This window comes from Neovison vison, chromosome 4 (assembly GCF_020171115.1).
Source record: "Neovison vison isolate M4711 chromosome 4, ASM_NN_V1, whole genome shotgun sequence".
NCBI classification, from domain to species: domain Eukaryota; kingdom Metazoa; phylum Chordata; class Mammalia; order Carnivora; family Mustelidae; genus Neogale; species Neogale vison.
The window spans coordinates 54,697,778-54,708,754 of record NC_058094.1 but is presented as its reverse complement, the minus strand read 5'-3'; the positions used below and the strand labels follow the sequence as shown (position 1 = coordinate 54,708,754).

Sequence of the window (10,977 nt, the reverse complement as noted above, 5' to 3'; positions counted from 1 at the left end):
CAATGCAACAGTCAAAGGGCTGTGTCTCCTGGTGGGAGTCAGGCCAAAGCTCGGCACCATAATGGAGTCACCTTATTCAGCGCAAATTCACAGAGTTCAGGATTCCAAAAATAATGAAGTCATTCGACATAAGAAAACTGGTGGCCAGGCAAAATGAAAAGGAGAGAAAATTTCTTTTCTGAGCCAAGAAAGGGAAAGGCCAAGCAAGGTATGTAAGACATATGCAGCGAACACTTTGTTCTTCCTTTTTTATTTAGTCACAACACATCAGTACAACAGAGGCCAAACCCAGTTCAGTGGAGGTCGTTTACATTATACCTGCTAAAAGAATAAAGCTGTAAAATGATGCTTTTCTAGCCTGAACCAAATTAAATCAAAAGAAGGCCGGAAAGCCCTTTGAATATCTCAACAACCACATTTCCATGCACCAAAAAGGAAAACACAACACTAACATTTCCAGTTAAAAGAAAACCTAGCAGTTCTGGGAAGAAGTAGGTTATGCATTTAACGGGTTCCACTGGACTGTTCCATTGACCGCTTGCACCCCGAGATCACTTATCCATGTTAACACTTATGAATTTGAGATCCATGAGACTGGAATTTCATTGCATTGCTTGGGGCTGGTGAATGCAGGCATATTCTATGCAATCACCTTCCGTCTCCTCCCCACCAACTCCAAATGAGGATCTGGCCTACACGTGGCTCTCTCCTCCCTAAGCCAGAACAGCCAAACCCTGGCAGATGTCACCAATTGGTCATATGGACTCAGGGCCCCTGATGGTGTATACACTCACCTGACTGCCGCAGGAGGCAGAGAATGAACTCATCTTCTTTCTTGGATAAAGCTGATCATCTGATTTGTCAACGCTTTGTTCAGAAATATAAAATTCAACATAGATCCTCCCCCCCCCGCAAAGGAATATTATTCATACAACACCTTAATTGTCAAAATATTAACAAATAGCATCATGTTAACATTGAACTTAGTGGTTTGGAAAATTAATTCTAAAAACAGACTTCAACTATACAAGAAGAAAAACAGACCGAAATACTAAATGTTAAAATTCCCCAAACTTTGAGGCAAAAACGGGATCATTCTGAGACAGAGAGGTTTACAAAATAATGAGGCATAGAACAAACCTATTACCAAGTGTTGGTTTATACTCACTATTTCAATTGACTGTTTGGAACAAAATTTAACAACTAGTTTTTTAAAAACTGCTAATACGTGACATGATAAAAAAAAATTTAAAAAAGAAAAAGTAAACCAACAAACCTTTAGTCTTTCAACAAAATTTATCTGAAAGTGTACCTTTTTCCTTTTTACTGTTACTGACGACTTTAAGGTGATGTTGGCAACAGCCCAGCTCAGCTGGGATTTTAAGTGTTCCCCTCCCTCATTCTACAGCATCAGTTCTTTAAAAAGCTCCAATCTCCGTTCCCCAAGGTCTATAGGGCTTGCCAAGGTTTGCTGCCTGCGTGGGTGCCGAAGGGCTCAGTGCATTGGGAGACAGTAAGTGAAAGGAACCAAAGGAGAAGGGGAAGGCCGACAGGGAAGCCACCGAGGAGAGAAGGGGCGGCGAGAGTTTGGAGGCGGTGGTGACCACAGGGAGCACCGGTCCGAGGCCGCCACTAGGGGGCGCCCGCAAAGCGGGCGCCTCCGGATGTGCCGAAGCCAACCTGCCCTGGTGGTGTGGTTCCGTGGGCGAGGCCGTGGTGCCAGTGTTCCCGTGGCCGTTCTGGGGCAGCAGCAGGGGGTGCGCGACGTGCGGGTGATGTCCGAAAGCGCTCCCCCAGGGAATGTGTCCAAGGCCTGCGTGGGCGCCGCTGGCCGCTTCCCGCTGGGAGGCGTAGTTGTTAAGATGTGAGACCAGTCGAACTCGAAGCGGGTCAGAGGCATCTAGTCCTTCAATGATGCTCAGATAACGGGCAACTTCTGCCAGACATTCCCGAAACCCCAAACTCCTATAGTCCATTGCAAGGGCGTGTGCGTCAAAATAGCCTGAGGGAAAGAACAAAAGAAAAACCTCAAGGCTTTGCTCATTTCTCTGCAAGCCTTCAGTACCAAAGGCAGCCCTTCCTACCAAATAAATACGTACAGCCTTAAAAACGGCATGCACGGGTTCTTATGAAGGTCCAAATATTCGGGAGTCGACCAAAGTCTTCGCATTAATCAACAGGAGAAGTATGTCTTTGCTAATGCAAGTTCAAAGCCCAATTAGAAGCTGCTGAGCAGAAAGTGGAATTATACCCTACCAGCAGATGAAACTATGTTCATTCCTTTAATGTTTTCCCCCAACAACAACAAAAAATACATCAAGGACAGAGAAACCACAGAACAGTGAAATTCATTAGACACACAGATGTAAGTTATCATCATGGAGCTTTTAGGCACTTGGTCCTGAGTAAAGCATTTTCCGGCTGGAGACAGACACACAGACCCTGGTCTCCTATCTTCTGTTAGGTTTTCTCTAATTAACCACAACAGGTTTCTTTCCTCAAGAGTCATGTAGGAGCTTACTTTTTAATGCTGTCGATAAAATAAAGACCATATACTTAAAAAAAAAAAAAGTCTTTTTCTCAAAATGTCAATAAACAAATGTGGTGAAATCTACCTGATCTTAATCAGGACTGTTACAACTTTAGGGCACCTCTCACATAAAAGATATTCTCCAAAAGAAGGCGCATTAGCTCACTCCGAAGAGGACTAGAGTGAGGAATTCACTGGAGAATATGTGCATTTGCAAATACCTTGACCGGAGACTGTACATGCCACACCATTCTCTCCCCACCCCCAAGGCACGCAGCAAAAAAATAAGGCAGAGACTGCACCAAAGCTGGCCTGCAGCGGCTGCTCTTTCTACCCAGAACACTCAGGGCTGCCACTAGACTTGCCACTACAGTGACATGTACCTTTCCCTCCTGCAGTGTGCAGCATTTTCAGGTGATCCACGGTCATCTGGAGGATTTCGGCTTTTTCTAGCTTAGCAGATCCCTAAAGAATATGGCCAAAAAAGAAAAAAAAAATTATTTGGCACCAAGTGCCTTTGGGGGAAAAAATTAAAATAGACACGCATGTATATGCTCTCTAAATCATAAAAGTACAAACTAAAGCAAAATGGGTTGTCTTCGCAAAATATGTTGGAATCCGTATGTGACTCATCTCTAGCACAAGCAATATGGTTATTTATCGAGACACAGATGAGGTTCAGATTAATGAGGGTAAGGATTCCAAAGGTGTGGACAGCTACGGTGAGAGCTCTACGCACTTTTCTCCATTACCTGCTTCTCAAAGGCACTGGGTACCAGCCGCCTCAGCTCAGACAAACTGTTATTAATCCGGTCCCGTCGGCGCTTCTCGATGATCTGTAGAAAGCAGGCAAAACAAAGGGGGATATTTCCATCAAGACTGTAAATTTCAAAATGAAGCAAGGTAGTTCTTTCCATTAATTAATAACAAAACAAAACAAGAAGCACTGTAAAGAGACTCACGCCTCTTCGTCGTTTCCTGGCCAAGATCTGTGAAGATGTAGTTGGGGACATGGAACCTAGAGCCGAACTCAAGTTTCTGAATGAAGGGAGGGAAAAAAAAAAAACCAAGAATCCCTGTTAAGCAAGGGGAGGTGATATGAGGGGTCTCCCCCACGCCCTCCCCGCACTCAAGACTGTTTTGGCAACTTGGGTTTGGAAGCGCCTCGGGGGTCCTTCACCCCGGACGGCGGCCGGACCGAGATGCGCAGAGGTCAGCGGAGGGCACCGACGTGCCCCGGGCCCTGGCCCGCTGTCACCGCGGCCAGCCGACGCTCGCCTCCTGCCCAGGTTCCGCGCGGCCGCGGCCAACTCACCCATTCTCATCCGCACTCTCCTTTTCCACTTCGATGGTCTCGTCCAGCTCGCTATCCGAGGAGCTGTACTCGGGGTGGGCTCGCTTCATGCTTGCTGCGTGGGGGCTGCGGGGGAGGTTGGCGCGGCGGGCAGGGAGGAGTTAACAGCAGCGGCGCCTCTCCGCGCTCGGCGGCTCGCGTTCCGCACACACTGATCCCGCTCACGCTCAGCCTCCGGTTAAAATTCAACCATCCCTTTCCCACGCTGCGCCCCTACTCAGGTCCCGGGGGAGGGCAGGCGGGGCGGAGGAGGCGGGCGAGGGGGCGGAGAGGCGGGGCGGCGGCTCCAGGGCAACAGCCTCCCCTCCGCCAACCGGCTTCTCGCTCCGTTGATTGGCAGCCGCTCCGGGGAGGGACCAGAACGAGGCTCAGGGCGAGGGCGAACCCCGCCCCCGCCCTCCACGCCGGCCCCTGCCCGGCGGCTGTGCGTCGGCTCCGCGGGGGCTCCGCTGGGTCTCCACTGCTGCGGGGGGGCAGAGGAGGTGCGGGCGGCTGTGGGCCGGCGGCGGGCAGGCGGGGGAGGCCGGGCCGGGACACAAGCCCGCCGGCGGCCGCGGCCCCGCCCCGCCCCGCGCGCCCCGATTGGCCTGGACGCACGCCAGGGCCGCGCCTGCAGCGCCGCCGGTGAGCCGCACGCGCCGCGGGCCGTGGGAAAGTGCCGGCGCCACGGCCGCCAGCCAATCCGGGCGGCCGGCGGCGGCGACGGCGGCCGCGCTGGCGGCGGCGGCGGCGGCGCTGGGCGTCCGCATGAATGGAGAAGAATGGGCAGGCGGGGGAGCGGGGCCGCGCGAGGGCGCGCCGGCGGAGGCTGGGCGGCCGCGGGCCGGGCCCCCCGTGTGAACCTGTAATCGGAGCCCGGGCGCCGGGCGGCCCCGGAAACCGCCGCCCTGCGCCGCGGTAAATCTCGGTAAATCACCCGTGCCCGGCGGCGGGAGGCGCGCGCCGCTGGCGGAGCCCGGCCCGATGCACCTGGCCGGGTGGCGCGCCGACCGCTCCGTGGGGGCTGCAGGGCGCCGGCGGGGAGCAGAGCCCATGCACCGCCGCAGTGGCCACCAGCAAGACGTGGTTTCTGGGGATGTCGTTTTTCGTTTTGGGGGTGGACCGTGTCCCCACATGCAGCCAGTCTCGCTTCTGCAGGGCTTCCCATCCTCCAGAGTGGAATGAGTACCCTGTGCATCTAATTTCCGGGCAAGTGGAACGCTTGTTTTCTCGGCTGACTAGGTGGAAAAAAAAAAAAAAAAAGACCCCTGGGGATATCCATTATGGTTTTTTGTTTTTTGGGTTTTTTTTTTTTTCTGTTGTTTTTTGTTTCCAGGCTTTGGCGGCCAGATCTCTCAGCGGGCGACAGGGTGGCGGGGCTGGGCATTTGCGTCTGAGGCCGCCCTCTCTGCGGGAATGCACGTCTCTGACCCTTACACACACGCGCGCGTACACACACACACACACACACACAGACACCACATCTCCGGTTTGGGTTCTTGGCGTGTACTGGGATCTCTGCGAAGCTACCCAAGGCCTCCAGAAGATACTGGGGGAGAAAATTGTGTATCTCTGGCCTGATGCCCTATTTGAGGATTTGTGGAAGCAGCCGGATGGGTGTTTTGAATTTGGAAATCCAGGGTTCTCTATCCCTTACAAAGGAGCAGAGCGATTGGTATTCCTCTCAGGTCCGTTCTTTGGCTGCTGACCTTGCAGTCCTGTCACTGAGGGAGCACTTGATAGATACTGAGGATAAGAAACGTTTTCTCACTTTTGCAAATATCTTCACCGTTTCTGTTCCTGTTTAGTTAGTGAGTCATGAGCCCAGTGCCATCTTAACACATTTGAGGCGCCACATCCTCTGAATGGCCTAAGCCTAATAGGTGTGTTGGATTTTAACCCCTCATCTCCACACACATATTATTGCACCTCCAGGCTCCCACTGAACTCTTGTTTCACTTCAACTTCACCTCCAGGCCCTCACTCCTTTTCCTGGTCTCCTCTGCTTCCCTCTGTAGGCTGGGTCCCTCCCTCAAGCCATGTTGGACTTTTTTTCTTGCCCTTGTGGCCTGATATCCCCCCCCACATGCCACCTGTCAGTTGTCCACCCAAGATCAACCCCATTTTCTGCTTACTCTGCCCAGACGCACAGGTAACAGCTCTTTGGGGGTTGACAGAGGTTCAGCCTCCCAAACTCCTTTCCAACCTCCACAGTCTTCAGTCAGTCCTATCGTTCACTGCCACCTGCCTCTTCCCTCACCCCCAGAACCTGATGGTCCAGGCATAGGAAACCCTCCACCTCTCCCCTCTGCCGTCCAGAAGTCCCTCTGGACTTCAGTTTCTTCCCCCCACCCCAGAAATTAGTGTGTCTCCTCCCTCTCTGTGATTCCGTGGTTCCCAGCCTCTGGAGTCTACAGAAAGTGAGACTTTCCTGCTTTGGCCCATTCTTACTGCCTTGCAGGGGCGGGCTGCAGATAGGTGGGCAAGAGGAAGGGACAACGTTGGGATTGAGGATTCCTTATTCCACACGAGTACCTAGGCAAATTATTTCTCTCACATTCACTATTACTTTCTGTCAAAAATGAGGTTTACATTAAAACATTACCTTTCTCCTGCTTCTCAATCCTGACTCATTTACTCATCCATCCAACTAATACTGAGGTCTTCTGTGTGGGGGGCCCTGTGCTAGGGCTTGAGAATGCAGTGGTGACCCAAGAGTGGTATGGCCACTGCCTTTCTAGAACTCACATCCCTCTCTGGGGAAAGGGTAGGATGGGGGGAAGCTAGACAATGAACAGGTGAAATCACTGTAGATGTGCTAATGCTCGAAAGCACCTTGAAAAACAAGGGGGTGAAGATACGCCATGAGGTCTGGAAAGAACTTTTCTGAGCTTAGGAAGGCACAGTTCAGTTAGTGCCACCAAAGAAATGGCTGAGGTCCTGCCATGGGTAGCAGAATCACGAGAGAGAGTTGGACTGAGAGTATGAGGCCGAGTTTTCTGCCACCTGCACACTGGAGGGGATTTATTCCTGGAGGCCTTGAGTAAAGCAGGGCTGTAAACTTCTTAGCAGTACCCTGAGCAAGACACAACCTGCAAAAGTGACCCGCTCTCCAACCCAAGGGGGGCTGCCTAGACCTGGCCCCTCAGGAAAGGGCCTTTTTCCAAAGAGGGAGTATTTTTCATAGTCTACCTGTCCTGTGGTAGCAGCCTCTCCAGATTTGCACACAAGCCCATCTCCTGGTCTGTCTGTGGAATCTGGGTTTATTGACTCACTCACATCCAGCGTGTTGCCTTTCTCTGTGTTCTCTTGCAGAAGGGATGCTCCAGACACATTGGAAGGTATAGGTGCTCCGTATTTTGGAATTCACTCACAAGGCCAGGCTTAGGTTGGGCCTTCCCACAGTTGAACCAGTGAGACCTCCAGAGGGAAAGAGCCCATCCTCAAACTCCCAAGTTCCAGCATTTCTGGATGAAAGAGCATTACGGGTGGCCAACTGGCTGGAAGCGACACAAACAGTGGCTGGGTAGGGAACTGCCCAGGAAAAAGCCCTGAATCTTCAGTTGTCCATTCATCAGTGGTTTGGCCACTGTCAAGGTCCCTACTTGAGTGTCCAAATGAGGCCCTTTTTCTCAGTTTGCTAGGGAGCACAGGCAATCTTGACTGTAAGTGCTAGAAATGGTATGCAGGAAGGCAAGAGACTATACCAGCACCCCCCAAAAAAGAGAGGGGCTGCCTCACTCTGGTCTTTTAGGCAAGTTGCTTCTTTATCCAAACTGAAGCAAAACACCATTGTTAAAACCACTTTCAGGTGAAGTCAGCCAGTGTTGGACACATCTGAGTCTTGCTTGTTTATGTAGTCACTTGCCACACTTGTATAAAGCCCCTACTGTGTGCTGGGCACTGAGCCAGGCTTGGAGCAACGAGGGGGAAAGCCCACAGTCTTAATCGAGCTGCTCACACGAGGATGTGGTAAAGATTCTGTCAGACTAGCCTTAGCCCCACAACATTGAGCAAGTTACTCAGCCTCTTTAAACCCCGATTCTTGTATCTGTAAAATGGGGATATTCATAATAGTGATTTTCCGGTGTCATTTTATATAAGATCAGGTCTATCAAGCATTTTAATGGTGCTTGGCCAAGAGGAAGCAAGCACTTAATAAACAGTTGCCATCTTTATGAGCTATTAATATGCCTGATTCACCAATGAGTAAAACTGAGCACCGGGTTACCCCTCGGTTTTCTTCTGATGCTCTGTTACATATCTAATGAGGCTGAAAGGAGGAAAGAATTATTACCTAGTAATTGGATATATTAAAAACAATCTGTGGAAGGGCACCTGGGTGGCTCAGTGGGTTAAGCCTCTTCCTTCAGCTCAGGTCATGATCTCAGGGTCCTGGGATGGAGCCCGCATCAGGTTCTCTGCTCGGCAGAGAGCCTGCTTTTCCCTCTCTCTCTGCCTGCCACTCTGCCTACTTGTGATTTCTCTCTGTCAAACAAACAAACAAACAAACAAACAAAACCAGTCTCTGGAAAGTAATATCCTTTAAAGATGACAAGAAAGAACCTGTGCATTTTGCTAAGAGCACTAGAATATTTTGAGTAGAGCTTGAAATAAGCATCTGCTATTCATTATTAGTGAAAGTTGTGTTTTTTGAGTTTCTTATTAAGGAACATCCCCAAGCCCGCGGCGCTATAAATGTGTGCATAAATAAGTTGCATACTTAGGGAGTTCAGAGATAGCTCCTTTAGGAGAACACCCCAAATCAGAAACCGCAAAACAAGAGTCGCCCAAAACTGTTATACCGAAATTTTGACCGAACGCCAGTTTCCCTCTGTGTCTCGCCTTCGCGGCTTCCTGTGGCTGCTGCCTCAAACGCCAGATTGCCTTGTGGCCTGTTATGCCACGCAAAAGGGCATTTCCACTATCAACCCCCCTAATTGAGGTCAGATGTAAGACGCCTTGGTGTTCGCCCCGGGGGGAATTGCTTAATTGGAAACCCAGCAGGCAGCCGTGGGTCCATGGGGAGAGGAGGCTTCCAAGCTGCCTGCTGGGGTTAAGGGACCCTTTCCTAGCTCTGCACCCTTGAGCCCACCTCTTTCCTCCCAACCTGTTTCCTCATCCATAAGTAAGAATAATCCCTCCGCTTTGGTTCTGTTTCGTTTTGTTTTTTTTTTTTTTTTTGAAAGGGAAAATGAGACAAGCATTTTGTAAAATGCTGCACACGTGTTATGTCTCATGCTTGTGAGTTACGATGATGATGGTGGTGGTGGTTGTAACATGGGCTGCTCCTCCGGAGCTCTGCCGGGCTACCTAGGAGAATGCTTCTGTAAACTCTCCTTGCTCCCGCCAGAGAATTCCTCCAGGAGGAGCCACTCTGTCTTTCAAAGGTGGGGGGGATGGGTATTTAAAATGCTAAAGTGCATTTCACAGACCATTAATCTCTCAAGACTCTGTAAATAAAAGAATCTGTTTTCAAATACACTGGGGAAATTCTTGGAGATCTCAGGGCCGGGAGAGAGAATGGCTCTGAGAAGTCCTTAGTAAGGGACCCTCATGGACATGTGTCTAACTCAGCACTTCCCTAACTTTGGACCCATAAGAAAATTAAGCATAAGTGAAAAGCAACTTAATAAAAAGTATTGTTGAGTTCTGGTTATATAATTTTTGCTTTGAAAGTTCTTTGCTAACTACTCTGTGAGAACAATTCTTTCTAGAAATTTATAAAAACTTTTTTTTCCCCAATATGGAACACACATTTGTGTGCTATTCTTGTGCTGGGGCCATGCTAATCTTTCTACATAAATTCTTTGTAATAGCAGACATTTATATGACACTTACCATATGCCAGGCACAGTTTTAAAAACCTTTTCTATAATGATTTGAATCCTCACACTAAACCAGGAAGGAGGAATTATTATTTTTCTTGGTTTTCACGGAAGAAGATAGGAAATTTGCCCAAAATCGTATCTGACTCCGTTAGGGGTTTGATTCCATGATGTCCTCTTTGCCTCAAAGAGTAATTTCCAGAGTATTCTTTCCTCCATTGAAATGACGCAAATAGTAATTTACAACACAGTTTTTGCAAAGTAATTCAAGTACTAACTTGTAATATATTCTTTTCATTATTTAAAGAATTCATCTACTTTTTATTTCCAGACTTTCAAGACAGCTCTGGATATAACTGAGATCAATCTTAAGGTGTCACAAAAGCAAGTTTGCAGACTCTCAAACTTGTGTTTGTGGACACCTCTGAACCTGCACCCAGTTACCTTCAGTGGAAGGGAAGGCTTGTGATCCTAGACGCCGAAAGGCTCACAGGGAGGCCACAATGAGGTCTGCAACTTCACTGGACCCCAAGTATTTCATAATTCGGCATTTCTGCATTCATAGATACTTATTACAAATAAGTCTTCAATGATTTTTAAATTATCAAAATGCAAAGTATGGCAGGAGGTACCAGGTGAGCCCCCAATCAGAACTCACAGACTCTGTCTTTGAAAATAGCAGGCTTAAAAAAAAAAAAAAAAAATAGCAGGTTGCTAACCTCCTAGCTTGTCTGTATTCCTGAACTGATAAACACTGGAGCTTTGGTTTTAAATGGAAAGGAATGTTGTTGAGTGTTTTTGGTTTTCTTGCATTTCAATTTAGGGGCCCAGGGCAGAGGTGAGAAAGAAGAGAAGAGCTGAGGGGATTGACTTTGAGTCTCAGAAGAGAGAAGGATTAGGACCCAAAGCTGAAGGAGTGGTTTGTGTGATTACTCTGGGTGAAAAAATAATGCTGACCAGCACCCCAGTGACAACATGATTCAGACTGGGACAGGGTCACTCTGCAACCCACACCCACCCCTCCGTGCACACTTACCACCAAATGGCACTGTAAGTGTGCGGGGTAATGTACCAGCGGGGAGACTAGGAGCTTGGCAAGGCAGAGGCTTAAGGAGGCCCCGGCAGTGATGAACTCAGTCCTAAATATCAAGGAGGCGGGGCCCAGGTAGGGCTGAGTACTTAGAAAGGGGTGAAAATCTGACAGGCAGGAAGGGTTACATTGTGATTACAATTGATGTGACTTTGTTTATACTCCACGGCTAATGGGGCCAGGCAACATTCCAATT

At 49.2% G+C, this 10,977-nt stretch overlaps 1 protein-coding gene across 2 annotated transcripts; it reads right to left on the bottom strand.

The window, feature by feature from the left end:
• Positions 1-234: 234 nt before the first annotated feature.
• HEY1 (hes related family bHLH transcription factor with YRPW motif 1) lies at positions 235-4,106 on the bottom strand. 2 transcript variants are annotated; one of them, XM_044245408.1, is made up of 5 exons: positions 3,846-4,106; positions 3,493-3,568; positions 3,283-3,366; positions 2,914-2,995; positions 235-2,002 (listed from the first exon to the last, which is right to left on the bottom strand). In XM_044245408.1, the coding sequence occupies exons 1-5, from the start codon at positions 3,932-3,934 to the stop codon at positions 1,419-1,421; spliced, it is 915 nt and encodes a 304-aa protein (XP_044101343.1). In that variant the 5' UTR covers positions 3,935-4,106; the 3' UTR covers positions 235-1,418. The 2 variants fall into 2 exon arrangements, with proteins under 2 accessions (XP_044101343.1, XP_044101344.1); XM_044245409.1 differs by lacking the exons at positions 2,914-2,995; positions 3,283-3,366; positions 3,493-3,568; positions 3,846-4,106 and adding an exon at positions 2,451-2,509 and having other exon boundaries at positions 235-2,004.
• Between the last annotated feature and the right edge of the window lie 6,871 nt (positions 4,107-10,977).

Bases quoted from the DNA above. Each gene is read 5' to 3' on its own strand.
- HEY1 (XM_044245408.1), bottom strand. From the start codon at position 3,934: ATGAAGCGAGCCCACCCCGAGTACAGCTCCTCGGATAGCGAGCTGGAC. The intron at 3,569-3,845 runs GTGAGTTGGCCG...CCCTTCATTCAG, and splicing joins GAGAGTGCGGATGAGAATGG to AAACTTGAGTTCGGCTCTAG. The intron at 3,367-3,492 runs GTGAGTCTCTTT...TGCTTTCTACAG, and splicing joins CCAGGAAACGACGAAGAGGC to ATCATCGAGAAGCGCCGACG.